Raw genomic sequence first — 17,117 nt, 5'->3', positions numbered from 1 at the left:
ACCCGCCCTGTGGACTACAGCTCCCGGCCTGCGCCGCGCCCGGAGAGAGCGAGAGCGAGAGAGGGCGGGACTGAGAACGCCCCCTTTCCCTTCTTCGCCCCGCCCAGTTCCCGCCCCCTCACAGCTGTCGGCAGCCATGCCCGAAGATGACGGACGCGGTGGTGCTGGAAGGGCAGCTCAAGTGGCGGGAGGGGAAGAAGGTGCCCCGGGAAAGGGGGAGGGAGGGCGGAGAGGGGGGGGGGCGGAAGGAGGGAGGGGGAGGGCCGGGAGGGGTCGCTCTAGGACGCTGCTAACCCCCTCCTTGTCTCTCTGCTCCCCCCTCCCTCCCTCCCTCCCCAGTGGAAGAGCCGGTGGGTGGTCCTGCGCAAGCCGTCTCCAGTGGCCGGTGAGTCCCCTGGCCCTGGGCTTTCCTGGTGGCCTCCCATCCCCGCCAGCCAGGAATGGGCTGCTGCCCCCAGGCGGGGTTGTGTGTGTGGAGGCGCAGTGGGGGTAGTAAGTTTATGCACTATTTATTGAATACTTCGCAGTTTTTTTACACTCCTTCCTTCTCTGGTACCTTGGTTTCTCTAGTTTACTGGTAGTTTCCTTAATTACTTTTAAAATAGGAAATAATTAAATAGTATTCTTTTACCCATGAATCTAAAATAGGGTCTTGTTTTGGGGAAAACTCTCTCTCTCTTTTTAATCTCTCTCTCTATCTCTATGTCTTATCTATCTATCTATCTATCTATCTATCTCTATGTCTGTCTGTCTATATCTGTCTATCATCTCTATCTCTGTCTGTCTGTCTATTATCTATCTATCATTCTCTCTCTCTCTCTAACTCTCTTATATCTGTCTGTCTATCTACCTACCTACCTACCTACTCAGGCTTTTGAGTCCATGGCAATAAGGCCGAGCCTTATTTCAGGGTTCAAAAAAAATATAAGATAGGGTCTTATTTTGGGGAAAACAGGATATCTATAAGAGCTTCAAGGTCCCTTCCGGCTCTGTTATTTGGCAGGCCTGGGGGGGCCGTGAAAATCAACATCTCAGTCCCGGCTGAATTGTGTTGCAATTAGTATGTGTGAGGATACGATTGTATTGATTGGTTTAATGGGGTTTTTCTTGTTAGTGATAAGGGAAGTATTGATTAGTTTAAGGAGTTTTTATTGCTATTAATATTTGACTTTAACATTTTAACTGTATTGTCTTATTGTTGTAAGCTGTCCTGGGAGATTAATATGGTGGATAAATAGATATAGAGCTGATAGCTAGCTAGACAGACAGACAGACAGACATAAATATAGAATAGATAGATAGGATGGATAGATAGATAGATAGATAGATAGATAGATAGATAGATAGATAGATAGACAGACAGACAGACAGACAGACAGATAGATTGACAGATAGATTGACAGACGGACAGATAGATAGATAGATAGATAGATAGATAGATAGATAGACAGACAGATAGAAAGAGAGAGAGAGAGGGATAGATAGATAGATAGATAGAGGGATAGATAGATAGATAGATAGATAGATAGATAGATAGATAGATAGATACAGGAGATAGATACAGGAGATAGATAGATAGACAGACAGACAGACAGACAGATGACAGACAGACAGACAGATAGAAAGAGAGAGAGAGAGAGGGATGGATAGATAGATAGATAGATAGATACACGAGATAGACAGACAGACAGATAGAAAGAGAGAGAGAGAGGGATGGGTAGATAGATAGATAGATAGATAGATAGATACAGGAGATAGATAGATAGATACAGGAGATAGATAGACAGACAGACAGACAGATAGAAAGAAAGAAAGAGAGGGGGGGATAGATAGATAGACAGACAGACAGACAGATAGAAAGAGAGGGGGGGGATAGATAGATAGATAGATAGATAGATAGATAGATAGATAGATAGATAGTTCTGAATCAGCCCTTCCCCCGTGCTCCAGAAACACACTGCCAATCAATTAGGGCTTCTTATAGGGTGCTCTTTAGGATACCAAGTCTTTCACAGGTAACATTACAAAGAAGGGAAAGGTGAAGAAGATCAAAGAGGAAGAAGATCATTGAACATTAATAATTACTTCATTTATTTCATTTGCTTCTACAAGCCCAGTTATTCTCTTTTAAGTGTAGCACGGATGAAGGAGTCTACATGTTTTAATACATATCCTTAACATAACTTCTGTCTACGTGTAATACAAAAGTATGGATAATTATGAAAATTGGAATGTGTTTTATGAATGGTTGGAACAAAAGGAAAAAAGATAGAGGACAACAATAAATCAATAATATATATAAGGATGTTAATAGCTGATTGATTAATAGATTTGGTATATTGGTGTACAATTGGAGATAGTATCTGCATTAACTGACATTAACAAAATATATTACTAAGGAGGAAAATATTATAAATAGGAGAATGCATAAGGTATATAAACATATTAGTTAAAATGTCGATATGAATAACCATAAAAGAAGGGGTCTCTCCAACCTTAGCAACTATAAGACGTGTGGACTTCAACTCCCAGAATTCCTCAGCCAGCAAAGCTCTAAGATTTGTGGACTTCTATTCCCAGAATTCCTTCACCAGCAAAGCTTGAAAACTTGTGGACCAACTCCCAGAATTCCTCAGCCAGGAAAGTTTTAAGTCTTATCGGACTTCAACGCCCGGAATTCTTCAACCAGTTTTGTTTTTAGTCTTGTCGGACTTCAACTCCCAGAATTCCTCAGCCAGTTTTGCTTGATGACTTGTGGACTTCAACCCCCAGAATTCCTCAGCCAGCAAAACCTGAAGACTTCTGGACTTCAACTCCCATAATTCCTCAGCCAGTTTTGCTTTTAGTCTTGTCAGACTTCAACTCCCATAATTCCTCAGCCAGCAAAACTTGAAGACTTGTGGATTTCAACTCCCAGAATTCCTCAGCCAGTTTTGCTTGATGACTTGTGGACTTCAACTCCCAGAATTCCTCAGCCAGTTTTGCTTTTAGTCTTGTCGGACTTCAACTCCCAGAATTCCTCAGCCAATTTTGCTTGATGACTTGTGGACTTCAACTCCCAGAATTCCTCAGCCAGTTTTGCTTGATGACTTGTGGACTTCAACCCCCAGAATTCCTCAGCCAATTTTGCTTGATGACTTGTGGACTTCAACTCCCATAATTCCTCAGCCAGTTTTGCTTTTAGTCTTGTTGGACTTCAACTCCCAGAATTCCTCAGCCAATTTTGCTTGATGACTTGTGGACTTCAACTACCAGAATTCTTCAGCCAGTTTTGCTTTTAGTCTTGTCGGACTTTAACTCCCAGAATTCCTCAGCCAATTTTATTTATTTATTTATTGGATTTGTATGCTGCCCCTCTCCGCAGACTCGGGGCGGCTCACAACAACAATAAAACAGTGTATAATAAACAATTCTAATATTTAAAATTTGCTTTTAAAGCTTGAAGACTTGTGGACTTGAATTCCTCAGCCAGCAATTCTGGGAGTTGGAGTCCACAAGTCTTAAAGTTGCCAAGGTTGGAGACCCCTGTCCTGGGGGTGGGGGGTCCATAGTTGGGTTTGAGGTCCATTTTCTCTCTCTCTCTCTCTGTTTGCCAGACTGTTTGCTCCTCCTGGTATACAAGGAAAGGTCCGAACGTCACCGAGGCCTGAAGGAGAGGAGCAGTGTGACCTTGGAGGACATCTGCGGCTTGGACCCCGGGCTCTGCTACGAGGGGATGAGCCACACCCTGGCCATCCTCTGCCTCAGCCAGGTGGTGATGCTGGGGTTTGAGAGCAAGGAAACCCTGCACGTCTGGGACGCACACATCCGCTACAGCTTAGGAGAAGGTAAGTGAGTGAGTGAGTGAGGAAGGAAAGGAAGGAAGGAAGGAAGGAAAGGAAGGAAGGAAGGAAGGAAAGGAAGGAAGGAAAGGAAGGAAGGAAAGGAAGGAAGGAAAGGAAGGAAGGAAGGAAAGGAAGGAAAGGAAGGAAGGAAAGGAAGGAAAGGAAGAAAGGAAGGAAAGGAAGGAAGGAAGGAAGGAAGGAAAGGAAGGAAAGGAAGGAAGGAAAGGAAGGAAGGAAAGGAAGGAAAGGAAGGAAAGGAAGGAAGGAAAGGAAGGAAGAAAGGAAGGAAAGGAAGAAAGGAAGGAAAGGAAGGAAGGAAAGGAAGGGAAGGAAGGAAAGGAAGGAAGGAAGAAAGGAAGGAAGGAAAGGAAGGAAGGAAAGGAAGGAAGGAAGGAAAGGAAGGAAAGGAAGGAAGGAAAGGAAGGAAGGAAAGGAAAGGAAAGGAAAGGAAGGAAGGGAAGGAAGGGAAGGGAAGGAAGGGAAGGAAGGAAGGCTGAGTCAACCTTGAGCTAGTCAGAATCGAACTCCTGGCAATGGGCAGAGTTAGCCTGCAATACTGCCTTCTAACCACCGAGGGCACCATAATTGCCTCCAGAACAACGCTGTTGGGTGCAGAGATGGTGGTTGACCCAAAGGGAAGTGGGCAGACTAAAGATATTTCAATGAAAAGATGAAATTCCTTGCTTCTTCCCCCCCAGTCCACCGGTTTCACGTTGTGGTAGCGCCTGGAACCAAGCTGGAAAGCGGCCCGGCGACTCTTCACTTCTGTAACGACATCCTGGTGTTGGCGAAAGATATTCCCCCAGTTACCATGGGCCAATGGAAGCTTTCGGACCTCCGGCGCTATGGGGCCGTCCCTAACGGATTTGTTTTTGAAGGCGGGACACGATGCGGCTTCTGTGAGTATTCGCTGTTCCTGGATCTTTGTTTTTTACTCAAAAATCTAGGGGGGGAAAAACAGTGAATCCAACAGGTTAGAGAAGCAGCCCCACTTACTATCATTCTGTTCTGCCGGGCTCTCTGATAGGAGCCTCCCGAAAATTCAAGGATACAAATTTCAGACACACACACGTTTGAAAATTCAAAACAATGTTCTTTATCGCAAAAGTCAAAATAAACGAAGCACTCTTTTTGTATGGCAAAGAGCACTCTTCCCAAAACAACCCGGTAGTCTGTACAATTTCCTTTAAGCAGTCATTAAGTACTTAGCCAGCAGCTGTGGAGAAACTTCACACCCCTTCTTCTTCCAACGAAGGGAGACACACACACATACTGCTCTGCTTTGGTTTTAAAGGCGTGAAAAAGCAACAAAGTCCAGCAACACAAGATTCCTGACGATACTGCAACAGATATTCTTCCACAATGGCCAAACCTACATGGTGCTATTTATAGCAGCAGCCCTAATTACTGGAGCCCCACCCAAACACAGATGGCCTCCCTTATTTCCTGTAATATGTTCTTACTTGGTCTCTTCTACGCATAATTCTGCGCTTGCATGGGTCCAACATGTCATCATCTGAAGCTATAGAAGATAAGGAAGATTGACTGCTTTGGCTGTGTGCCAAGCCCTCCTCTGCCGAGTCACTCCTACCTTCTTCTTCGTCCGAGGAAACTACACTCTGATCTGATTCCGTCGGCAATAACACAGGCCTGTGACATGTTGAAGTTTCCCTTGCATCCACCTCCCCATTCCCTGGGGCAGGAGCTGGGCCAGAGCCAACCACAACAAATTCGAGACCAAGTTATAAAGAATAAACTGGAATCACTCTATAATTTGTAAACATGATAATGCTCTTGGTGTACAATAATATAAGTGAGTACCCCCTCATTGGAGGGGTTCTGAATGAATGATGTCGGGGGGTGGGAGCACGCCTCACTTTGCACACTGTGTGTCTTTTGTGTACGTAGTGTATATCTCTTGTTATTATTAAAATTAATAAAATTTATTATTAAAAACGAGAGAGAAGCAGCCACACAAATGTTTTTCTGGCTTGCTGAGAACACCTTTATTTATTTATTTATTCATTCATTCATTCAATTTTTATGCCGCCCTTCTCCTTAGATTCAGGGCGGCTTACAACATGTTAGCAATAGCACTTTTTAACAGAGCCAGCATATTGCCCCCACAATCTGGGTCCTCATTTTACCCACCTTGGAAGGATGGAAGGCTGAGTCAACCTTGAGCCGGTGATGAGATTTGAACTGCTGACCTTCAGATCTACAGTTAGCTTCAGTGGCCTGCAGTACAGCACTCTACCTGCTGAGCCACCCCGGGTCTTTTGCAAAAATTGACCCAATGCCTAAATCCCATGGAATTGAGTGGCCAATTAAGTTAAGTTAAGTTAAATTTTAAATTAAATTAAGTACAGCAAAGAAAAAAAATGGGAGTTGATTCTTTCAAACTGCCCTAATTCTAAAATGTAAAAGTATAGCTTTTTTTAAAAAAAAATTTAAAAAAGCATTTGGATTTTAGGGTTAAAACTAGTGATGATTTTGCGCGCAAACAACATTTTTCATTTAGAATTTGTGAGAATTATGCATAGAAGAGACCAAGTAAGAACATATTACAGGAAATAAGGGAGGCCACCTGTGTTTGGGTGGGGCTCCAGTAATTAGGGCTGCTGCTATAAATAGCAGCATGTGGGTTTGGCCGTTGTGGAAGAATATCTGATTGGAGTTTGTCAGGAATCCTGTGTTTTCTGGACTTTGTTGCTTTTTCACGCCTTGGAAAACAAAGCAGAGCAACATATGTGTGTGTGTGTGTCTCACTTCGTGGGAAGAAGAAGGGGTGTGAAGTTTCTTCACAGCTGCTAGCTACGTACTTAATGACTGCTTAAGGGAATTGTACAGACTACCCGGTTGTTTTGGGAAGAGTGCTCTTTGCCATACAAAAAGAGTGCTTAGTTTATTTTGACTTTTGTGATAAAGAACATTGTTTTGAATTTTCAAACTTGTGTGTGTGTGTCTGAAATTTGTCCCCTTGAATTTTTGGGAGGCTCCTATCAGAGAGCCCGGCAGAACACTTTCCCCTATTTTCCCCCCCAAATTAAGGTGTACTCCGAAAAATACGGTTATAAAAAAAGAATTACCATTTGAAAAAGCAATCAATCCATCAGTAAAATCAGTAAAATGCTGAATGCATAACAAGTGTTAATGCTTCTCTCTTTTTTCAGGGGCTGGAGTCTTTTTCCTCTCTTGCACAGAAGGAGAAAAAATCAGCTTTCTCTTCGACTGTATCGTCCACGGCATCTCTCCAACTAAAGGCTTTCGGCGGGCGCTAGCAGGTTAAGATGGGGAAAACACACACACACACTTGGGATGGGGTAAAATGTTAACGCTGATGCTTCTGACCCTGGTCCACTCTAAATAACTAAATCCTGATAATTTAGGTCGGTCCACTCTAAATAACTAAATCCTGATAATTTAGGTCCTTAGAAAAAGACAAAACAGAACCCCATTGGATAAAAGTAAGCTTGGGAAAGGCAGACTTGGAATATGGCATTCAGTTTTGGTCGCCACAATGTAAAAAAAGATATTGAGACTCTGGAAAGAGTGCAGAGAAGAGCAACCAAGATGATTAGGGGACTGGAGGCTAAAAAGCCAGGGTGGCGCAGCAGGTAGAGTGCTGTACTGCAGGCCACTGAAGCTGACTGTAGATATGAAGGTCAGCAGTTCAAATCTCATCACCGGCTCAAGGTTGACTCAGCCTTCCATTCCTTCCGAGGTGGGTAAAATGAGGACCCAGCTTGTGGGGGCAATAGGCTGGCTCTGTTAAAAAGTGCTATTGCTAACATGTTGTAAGCCACACTGAGTCTAAGGAAAAGGGCGGCATAAAAATCAAATAAATAAATAAATAAATAAATAAATAAATAAATAAATAAATGCATACATAAATGCATGCATGCATGCATGCATACATACATACATATGAAGAATGGTTGCAGGAACTGGACATGGCTAGTTTAATGAAAAGGACCAGGGCAGACATGATAGCAGTGTTCCAATATCTTAGGGGTTGCCACAAAGAAGAGGGAATCAACCAAAAAGACCCGAGGAAGCAATGGATGGAAACTAAGCAAGGAGAGAAGCAACTTAGAACTAAGGAGAAATTTCCTGACAGTTAGAACAATTGATCAGTTGAACAGAACTTGCCTCCAGAAGTTGTGAATGCTCCAAAACTGGAAGTTTTGAAGAAGTTGTTGAATAACCATTGGCCTGAAAACGTCACCCTACTTTCTTTTGCGATACCCTGTTAACTGCATTCAGCAAGCTTGGTCTTGGTCTCCTGGCTATCATGGGATCAGCCAGAGCTGAGCTGGATCTCTGCTAAGCCAGGGGCCTCTTCCAACTCTATCATTCATGGCTGGCTGGGGAATTCTGGGAGTTGAAGTCCACAAGTCTTAAAGTGGCCAAGGTTGGAGACCCCTGACTAGATAGATGACCCTTCTGGCCTCTCCCAACTCTATCGTTCATGGCTGGCTGGGGAATTCTGGGAGTTGAAGTCCACAAGTCTTAAAGTGGCCAAGGCTGGAGACCCCTGATTAGATAGATGACCCTTCTGGCCTCTTCCAACTCTATCGTTCATGGCTGGCTGGGGAATTCTGGGAGTTGAAGTCCACAAGTCTTAAAGTGGCCAAGGCTGGAGACCCCTGATTAGGTAGATGACCCTTCTGGCCTCTTCCAACTCTATCGTTCATGGCTGGCTGGGGAATTCTGGGAGTTGAAGTCCACAAGTCTTAAAGTGGCCAAGGTTGGAGACCCCTGACTAGATAGATGACCCTTCTGGCCTCTTCCAACTCTATCGTTTATGGCTGGCTGGGGAATTCTGGGAGTTGAAGTCCACAAGTCTTAAATTGGCCAAGGTTGGAGGCCCCTGACTAGATAGATGACCCTTCTGGCCTCTTCCAACTCTATCGTTCATGGCTGGCTGGGGAATTCTGGGAGTTGAAGTCCACATTTAGAAGCCTGTCTTATTGATCTCTCTCCCCCCCCTTCTCAAAGACCCCAGTGCGAGTCCCGCCTGCATGGAAGAAAGGGTGGCCTACGAGGCTTCGAAGTTGGAGAAGCGCCTCAGCCTACTCTCCCACAGTGGCTGTCACAGCAGCGGAGGTAAGCTCTCGCCCAGCCTCTTCCTCCTCCATTCCAGGAATTTGCTTCACGGTGTAGCCGGAGAATCAAATCACTTAGCCCTTCTAGGATTCTTCAGGGCTCGTGGGAGGGGTCAAGGGGAATAAGCAGTAGTGGGCTGCTGCATGGATGGTCCAGTACGCATTCCCAGTTGGAAGTGGCAGTGATGAGGAAGAAGAGGTTTCACTTCTTCTTGATGCACCAGCGCACAGAGCTGCCAAGAGACAGGAACGGTTACTCTAGAGGAGGTCTCCTCAGGAGTAAGACTGGAGGCTAATTGGCCACTCCCCTAGTCTGTTTAAGAACAACAGAGGCAGGTGAAAGGCTGCAGGAAACAACGTTTCGGAATAGTTGCGAGTGCCTCCACTCCTAAGCCAGTTAGTAGTAGTAGTAATATTGACTAAATTAAGTTCGTCCAAACCTTGTGTTCTTTACGTACTTAACTGGGGCGGAACACTCTGCTTTCACTGTTTGATTCTGTGTCCATTCTTCCTTCAACCAGGGGATGACCGCAGCCTGTCCAGTGCATCTTCGGACACCAGTCACTCAGACGCCAGCAGCGGGAGCCGATTGACTCTCTGGCCTGAGCAGTCATCCTCTGGCACTTCGCAGGAGTCTCGAGCGCAGGTGGCAGCGGCGGCAGCATCACCTGAGAAGTTGCAGTCGGACAGAGCCCAAGGGTCCGGCAAGCCGCCCCCCAGCCTCTTGCGCTCCAGGCAGCTCCAAGAAATTGGCCGCCAGAGCTCCTCCGATAGCGGGATAGCGACTGGCAGCCACTCCTCTTATTCGGGGAGCTTTTCTTCCTATGCAGAGAGCCTGGACATTTGCCGCGGGGATGAGTTTGGATCCTTACTGAGCCTCTCGCTCAGCTTCCCGTCCGACCGGAATGTCTGTAGTTGCCTTCCTGGCGAGCCAGCTAGGAGCTTTGGCTCAGAGTACCAGGCCCCCAGCTGGCTACGGCACACCTACGATACGCCCCGAAGTTTGCTTGCGGCATCTACGACAGGCATCGTTGGTCTGAACACCGGTCTGTCCAAGGCCCAGAGCCCCAAAGGGGACATGAAACGGCCGTCCCCCCATCTAGAGAGAGATACAGCTTCCAAACCGAGCCAGGAAAAGGACTTGCAGGACGACTTCCCACTGGGAAGCGGCAAAGGCTCCATTCTGGAGACACAGCTCAGGCAGGCGGTTCAGGGCCCGGACTGGAGAGGGCCTGCAGTGGCTCCGTGTATCTCCAGCGGCGGTTCTTGCGAATTGTGCAACTGCCCTTCCGAGGTGAAGCCGGCTCTCTTCCCATCTTGCCCAGTCTGTGGTGGGATACAGGTAAAACTGTGGCCCGGCAGCCAATCCTGATCTTGCTTGGAATCTGTGTGCAATTGGTGTTTATATTTGAATCCAAAACTTTCTTAACTTTTCTTACGCGACCATCATGCATGATAAAATGCCTCATCTTTGGGTATCATTTTTTAAAAAATTCTCCATCTTAAAACATCCATGAAGAAAATACATATATCAATCATATCTAAGTGAATATACCCATACATCAAAAGGCGGGGAGAAGCCTCCATGGGGCCTCTTTAGGAATTTCCTGGGAGAAAACAGGGCCGGAAAAGGCAGGGAAAAGCCTCCGTGGGGCCTCTCTAGGAATCTCCTGGGAGGAAACAGAGCCTCCACCCTCCCTGTGGTTTCCCCAATCGCACGCATTATTGGCTTTTACATTGATTCCTATGGGAAAAATTGCTTCTTACAAACTTTTCTACTTAAGAACCTGGCCACGGAACGAATTAAGTTTGTAAGTAGAGGTACCACTGTAACTTGGAATATTAAAAATATGGCAGGGGCGCCTATAGTGGACAGAGCACACCTTTTTCGCTGGTGGAGGGTTGCAGGAGGCTGTCACAGAGGTCCTCTCACATGCCCCCCCCCCAAGCTACGTTTTAGCTGGTGGAGACACCATGGGCTGGTCCTTCGTTGTTCTCCATGGACCAGATCTTAGCATCCCGCAGGCCTTGTGTTTTGACACCTCTGCTATAAAATTACAGGTATTTCTGAACTTAAGGCCGCCATTGAACCTGAAAACTTGTATCACATAGAAACATAGAAGATTGACGGCAGAAAAAGACCTCCTGGTCCATGTAGTCTGCCCTTATACTATTTCCTGTATTTTATTTTCGGATGGATGGATGTTTCAATTCAGGCATGTTTCAATTCAGTTACTGTGGATTTAGCAACCACGTCTGCTGAAAGTTTGTTCCGAGCATCTACTACTCTTTCAGTCAAATAATATTTTCTCATGTTGCTTCTGCTCTTCCCCCCAACTAACCTCAGATTGTACCTCCTTGTTCTTGGGTTCACTTTCCTATTAAAAACACTTCCATCCTGAACCTTATTTAACCCTTTAACATATTTAAATGTTTCGATCATGTCCCCCTTTCCCTTCTGTCCTCAAGACTAGACAGATTGAGTTCATGAAGTCTTTCCTGATAAGTTTTATGCTTAAGACCTACCACCATTTCTGTAGCCTGTGTTTGGTCCCGTTCAATTTTATCAAGCTCTTTTTGTAGGTGAGGTCTCCAGAACTGAACATAGTATTCCAACTGTGGTCTCACCAGCGCTCTATACAGCGGGATCACAATCTCCCTCTTCTTGCTTGTTATACCTCTAGCTATGCAGCCAAGCATTCTACTCGCTTTCCCTACCGCCTGACCGCACTGTTCACCCATTTTGAGACTGTCGGAAATCACTACCCCTTAATCCTTCTCTTCTGAAGTTTTTGCTAACACAGAACTGCCAATACAATACTCAGATTGAGGATTCCTTTCCGCAAGTGCATTATTTTACATTTGGAAACATTAAACTGCAGTTTGCATTGCTTTGACAACTTATCTAGTAAAGCTAAATCATTTGCCGTATTACAGACACCTCTAGGAATATCAACCCTATTGCACACTTTAGAGTAATCGGCAAATAGACAAACTTTCCCTACCAAACCTTCCCCTATGTCACTCACAAACACACACTCAGTGAGAAATTGTCCTTAAGAGAGTCTCGTCCCGTTTTACGACCTTTCTCACTACATTTGTTAAGCGAATCCCTCCTGTTGTTAAATGAGTTACGCATTTATTCAGTTTTAGCTTGACAGAAAGTCACGAAAGAGCCCACCCGTCATATATTGTAACTGTCATAAATGTGAGTCAGCTCTCCAGCATCTGCATGTAAATCCCGTGACCCTGGGGGATGCTGCAATGTGGTCGTAAGTGTGAAAAATGGGCATGCCAGTTTTTGTAAATTAAATTAATTTTTCCAATGCCATCAGCAAGCAAACTCTTATAAATTGAGGACTACCTGCATTTTAAGAGGTCAAGAGAAAGCAGTTAGTTTTAATGCTCCTAGTTTTCAAAGAAGCGCATTTTAACGCCACCTCTTCTCTGTGTGTGTGTGTGTGTGTGTTTGTGTGTTTTCAAAGGAGACGTCAATTTTATCATCTCAAATCTTCGCACCCAATCTAGGTAAGAATCGCGGATGGATTTTAAATTTCCCACCCCACGGTTAGAGATGAGCGTCCTCCTTCCGTTTCCCTCCAAGGGCGAAGTGCGCGCTGTAATACGCCACCCGAATGCTAAGGGCAGGAACGCAGCTGCGATTCATGGCAAAAACATTTCAGTTTATGGAGTTTATGGAGTTTATGGAGAGGATGTAATGTCAAGACAGCATGCAACAAACTGGGTCAGTTTTCTGCACCACATCATCAGTCACAACGGACGGCTGTCACTTCTGTCTTCATCGTGAATTTTCGTCCTTTCCCAAAATTGAAATTCCGTACCCATTTTGCCCTTCACCCTTGGAGAGAAACGGAATGGGGACGCTCACCTCTAACCTTCCCCACAACTACTGACCACTGGCACTGCTCGTTCTCGTCTGCTGGTTTCCCGTTACACGATAGGAATACCAACTTCCCCCGCGAACATTCCCCGTGGGAGCTACGTGCCTTGTAACTTTCTGGATAGCCCTCATATATCTCTGCCGCCCCCTTTTCCCCCCCCCCCCCACTTTTATAGACTAAACCCTGGAGAGGGTCCCATATGAGATTTAAGTCATGCCCACATTCCTTCTGCAAGCTCGGCTTTTTCCCGCTTCCAAAGTCCTCCGCACAGACCTCACATTCTGATTTGTTTCTGCAGAAACATCGCTTTCGGAGCCATTGGCGGGCGAAACGGCCACTTACGTGAATATCCCCACCAGCCCCACAGCCAAGAAGCAGCTCCATTACATGGAGGTGGAGCTTCAAGAACCCAGCGGGAGCATTCGAGGTAAGAGTCTCCAAAAAACCCGTCGGGTAACACGTTCTTTGTGATGTTTTGAGCTACCCTAAGGAATCGCGATAAGCCTTTGGAATATAAAACCTCTCGCCCCTACCACTCCTGAATCCGTGGTTGCAGGTAGTCCTCAACTTACGACCAGAATTGAGCCCCACAGTTCACGTCACTAAGTGAGGGGGTTTTGCAACTCCCCCCCCCATTCGTTAGTAGCAATAGCATTTCAATAGCATTTAGACTTATCTACCACTTCATAGTTACAAAGAGTCAGCCTCTTGCCCCCAACACATAAGAGAACCGAAACTACGCACACAATGCTGTGGTAATAGCAATCCATACCTGGGTTATTAGGTGATGCTGGCTCCCCTGTCAAGGAAGGTTGTAAAAGGGGATCCTTCGGCCCTGAGACATTGCAATCCGTCATAAATGTGAGTCAGTTGCACCTGTATTTTGATTACGTGACACCTCCCCCCCCCGGATACGTCAACAGTTGTCGGCATGAAAAAATGGTCACCAGTCACTTTTGCAGTGTCGTGGTAACTTCGAACAGTCGCTAAATGAGTTGCTGTAAGTTAGTCGTAAAATCACTTAGCAACGTAAACTCTGGACTCCGTTCTGGCACAAGTCGAGGATTACCTGTATAACCTGATTGGGGGGGGGGCTTTGAGGGCAGCCTTAGAGGAGTCTTCCTGTGGGGGGCAGGAAAAGAGGGAGGCTTCCTGGAAGGGTTTAAGGTGGTCCTGGACTTACGACTACAATTGAGACCAAAACGTCCGTTGCTAAGTGAGTTTTGCCCCATTTCACCACCTACTTTGCCACCGTTGTTAAGTGAATCAATGTAGTTGATATTTTAGTAATGCAGTTGTTAAGAGAATTTAGGGGGTGCTGCAAGGGCCACTAAAGTTCAAAAACATCTGCACCTCACTGGTTTCGGCACCGTCGTAACTTTGGACGGTCACTAAACGAAACATCAAAAGTTGAGGACTGCCTGTTGTTTGCCTATCCGGCGCTTCTAGAGATCCAGAACCGAGCGCCCCCTTATCGGGTCCTCGTGCAAAATTGCGATTCCCGCTCTGTGGTTATGGGATATGCCGTGTGGCCAACCCAATGCTTTTCACCCACAGGTGACGATGCCACCAAATACGCCCAGATTGATATCGCGGCTACGGAGACGGCCCATAAGGTGGGCACCCAGCACGCCCACTTTCGAGAAGAGCGTCTGCAGGAACTGGAGCAGCAGCAGAAGAAAGACGGCGGTCCACCCAGTCCGCCGTAAAAGGGTCAGAAATCAGCCGCCAGCGCTTGCCCTCCTTTAACACCATCCCTGTGCTCCGGTTCTGGGCCAGATTCATTCCAATGGACTCACTTTTTCAGCAGAAAAACCAGCCACGCGGTGACGCATACGCGCCAAACCGCTCGTTGCCGTCATGGCACAATATCTGTGGAGATTCTCCGTCGACCACGCCGTGGTTTGTGCCAAAGGGGATTTTTTCTCCCCAAAAGAGACGACTGGATTTTCTTTGAAGATATTGCCCTTCTCATCCCAGAAGCTTCTTCCGCTCTGACTGGATGGTGGGGAAAGGAAGGATTGATACTCCTTGCAGACAAAGCTTGTCATTTGCATCATTTTAGAGAGTCATTGAGGCCGCTTGGTAGCTTCTCTGTAGTCCTCAAAGTGCCTTTTTCAAGAAGCAACTAGACTTTCCCATTTTTCCTTGAAGACTTTTCCCTTCTCACTTAAGAAGCTTTTTCGGTTCTGGCTGAATAGCGGGGAATGGAAAGATTGATACTCCTTTGCAGACAGCTGGTCATTTGAATCCTTTTTAGTGGGTCATTGAGGCCACTTGGAGCTTTGTCTATGTCCTTTTTTCAAGCAGCCACTGGACTTTCTGGTTTTTCTTCGAAGACGTTTCACCTCTCATCCAAGAAGCTTCTTCCGCTCCGACTGGATGCCGGGGAATGGTTGATAGTTCCTTGCAGACAGTTGGTCATTTGCATCCTTTTTAGCAGGTCGTTGAGGCCACTTGGAGCTTTATTTATGTCCCCGGGGTCCTTTTTCAAGAGGCAATTGGACTTGCTGATTTTTCTCGGAAGATGTTTCGTTCCCAAGAAACGTCTTCCGTTCAGACAGCTGGTCATTTGCATGTTGTGTTGTTGTGAAGAATTCAAAGATAGACAAAGATCATTGCAGGGTTAAAAAAGCCAAAGGCCTTACTTTATTAGTGGAAAAGGCCAAGAAGTCAAAAGAACGAAAAGAAGCAACTTAGCCCAACTTATATCGTACAGCACCCTTTTATAATAATCTGTTCTCTATGACCTATTGCAGCTAGTACACATGCACCGTTTTACATGATGCTGTAATTCATAAGCATGCCAACATATCATAGATAAAGCTGCAGGTATATCATCAAGGTTTACCGAAAATCTGTGAGAAAACTAGGCAAAGGAATTTGTCTAATGGTACCAGCTAATACTCCTATTCCTTCTCATGATCTCTTACAACATTTTCTGTTCCTGAGAACATGAACTTTCCCTGAACCTTCCAAGCCTACCCAGAAATCTATAATTGCAAAGCCTGAGCAAAACACATGCTAACTTATGCTAACAACATAATTTGAACGAAGCACTCATGTGCGGCTTCAGGTGATATCTGGGTGTGCCCATCAATATGATCTTTGACCTACACAAGGGATACTACATTTGCATCCTCTTTTACAGAGTCATCGTGGCTGCTTGGAGCTTGTTGAGGAGTATGCAGAATGCCCCCTGAGTTATCAAGGATGCACATATGCAAAGGAAACTTGGAATTCTAGCAGATATCCAGTGGATAGTCAGGAGATATGAGCAGTGGTTCAGTCATAACAAACCAGATACATTAAAGGTTATAAAATAGTACAGTGGTACCTCGGTTCTCGACCACAATTCGTTCCAGAAGTGTGGTCGAGAACCGATTTGGTCGAGTACCAAATTAATTTATCCCATAGGAAATAATGGAAATGGATTTAATTGGTTCCCAGCCCCTGTTGACTCGCTGGGAACCAATTAAATCTATTTTCTTTATTTCCTATGGGATAAAAATCTGAGGAGCTCTATAATCTAACCTCTCCAAGCTGCAGGAAGGTGGGGCGGCTGCAATACTGGCAGCTTTGGGGGGCTCCTTTCCTCAGTGCTTCGTCTTTTTCACCAACTTTCTCCTTCCCGGCGGCAGCGGTGGTGACGGCAGCGGCTTCCCTTCGAGGAGCAGCAGCGCCAGGAACGTCACGTGATGAAGGGAAGCCGGTGGAGCGGCGGCAACTGCTGAGATGGCTCCACTGGCTTCCCTTCATCACGTGACGTTCCCGGCGCTGCTGCTCCTCGAAGGGAAGCCGCTGCTGTCGCCACCGCTGCCGCCGGGAAGGAGAAAGTTGGTGCACAAGACGAAGCACTGAGGAAAGGAGCCCCCCGAAGCTGCCGGTATTGTAGCCGCCCCCACCCTTCCTGCAGCTTGGAGAGGTTAGACTATGGAGACTGGGAGGCTGTTAAGCGGGCAGTAACATTTCGGATAACAAACAAAATTTTCTGTGGCTGTTCGGTATCCGAATTTTTGTTCAGATACCGAAGCAAATTTTTGTCGAAAATTTTGTTCGGTATCCAAAATGTACGAGAACCAAAGCGTTCGAGAACCGAAGTACCACTGTATTTACTTTAGCAAATATTGTAGTCAAGTTAAACAGTCCAGTCATGCGCAGTCAAATCAGTCAGTGACTCTCAAAACATTAGCAATACTACAAGTCTTACTTGTACAACTTATAAATATGTAAACCAGCATTGAACACACAGTTCTTACTATAGCAATCAGCAATACCAAACA

At 45.8% G+C, this 17,117-nt stretch overlaps 1 protein-coding gene across 3 annotated transcripts; it reads left to right on the top strand.

The window, feature by feature from the left end:
- Positions 1–50: 50 nt before the first annotated feature.
- On the top strand, positions 51–15,674 carry DOK7 (docking protein 7). 3 transcript variants are annotated; one of them, XM_070756994.1, is made up of 10 exons: positions 52–200; positions 340–385; positions 3,597–3,827; positions 4,523–4,723; positions 6,998–7,108; positions 8,826–8,933; positions 9,454–10,274; positions 12,418–12,460; positions 13,133–13,261; positions 14,392–15,674. In XM_070756994.1, the coding sequence occupies exons 1-10, from the start codon at positions 147–149 to the stop codon at positions 14,541–14,543; spliced, it is 1,896 nt and encodes a 631-aa protein (XP_070613095.1). In that variant the 5' UTR covers positions 52–146; the 3' UTR covers positions 14,544–15,674. The 3 variants fall into 3 exon arrangements, with proteins under 3 accessions (XP_070613097.1, XP_070613095.1, XP_070613096.1); XM_070756995.1 differs by lacking the exons at positions 52–200; positions 340–385 and adding an exon at positions 394–492; XM_070756996.1 differs by lacking the exons at positions 12,418–12,460; positions 14,392–15,674 and having other exon boundaries at positions 51–200; positions 13,133–13,257.
- Positions 15,675–17,117: the final 1,443 nt, after the last annotated feature.

This window comes from Erythrolamprus reginae, chromosome 7, assembly GCF_031021105.1.
Source record: "Erythrolamprus reginae isolate rEryReg1 chromosome 7, rEryReg1.hap1, whole genome shotgun sequence".
In the NCBI taxonomy this organism is placed as follows: domain Eukaryota; kingdom Metazoa; phylum Chordata; class Lepidosauria; order Squamata; family Dipsadidae; genus Erythrolamprus; species Erythrolamprus reginae.
The sequence above is the reverse complement of the archived record's forward strand: the minus strand, read 5'-3'. Positions and strand labels throughout refer to the sequence as shown.

What these genes read in the sequence shown, in the direction of transcription:
- DOK7 (XM_070756994.1), top strand. Translation starts at nt 147, where the DNA reads ATGACGGACGCGGTGGTGCTGGAAGGGCAGCTCAAGTGGCGGGAGGGG. An exon ending in CAGTCTGTGGTGGGATACAG is followed by an intron (nt 10,275 to 12,417) that starts GTAAAACTGTGG and finishes GTGTTTTCAAAG; the next exon opens with GAGACGTCAATTTTATCATC. An exon ending in ACCCAGCGGGAGCATTCGAG is followed by an intron (nt 13,262 to 14,391) that starts GTAAGAGTCTCC and finishes TTTCACCCACAG; the next exon opens with GTGACGATGCCACCAAATAC.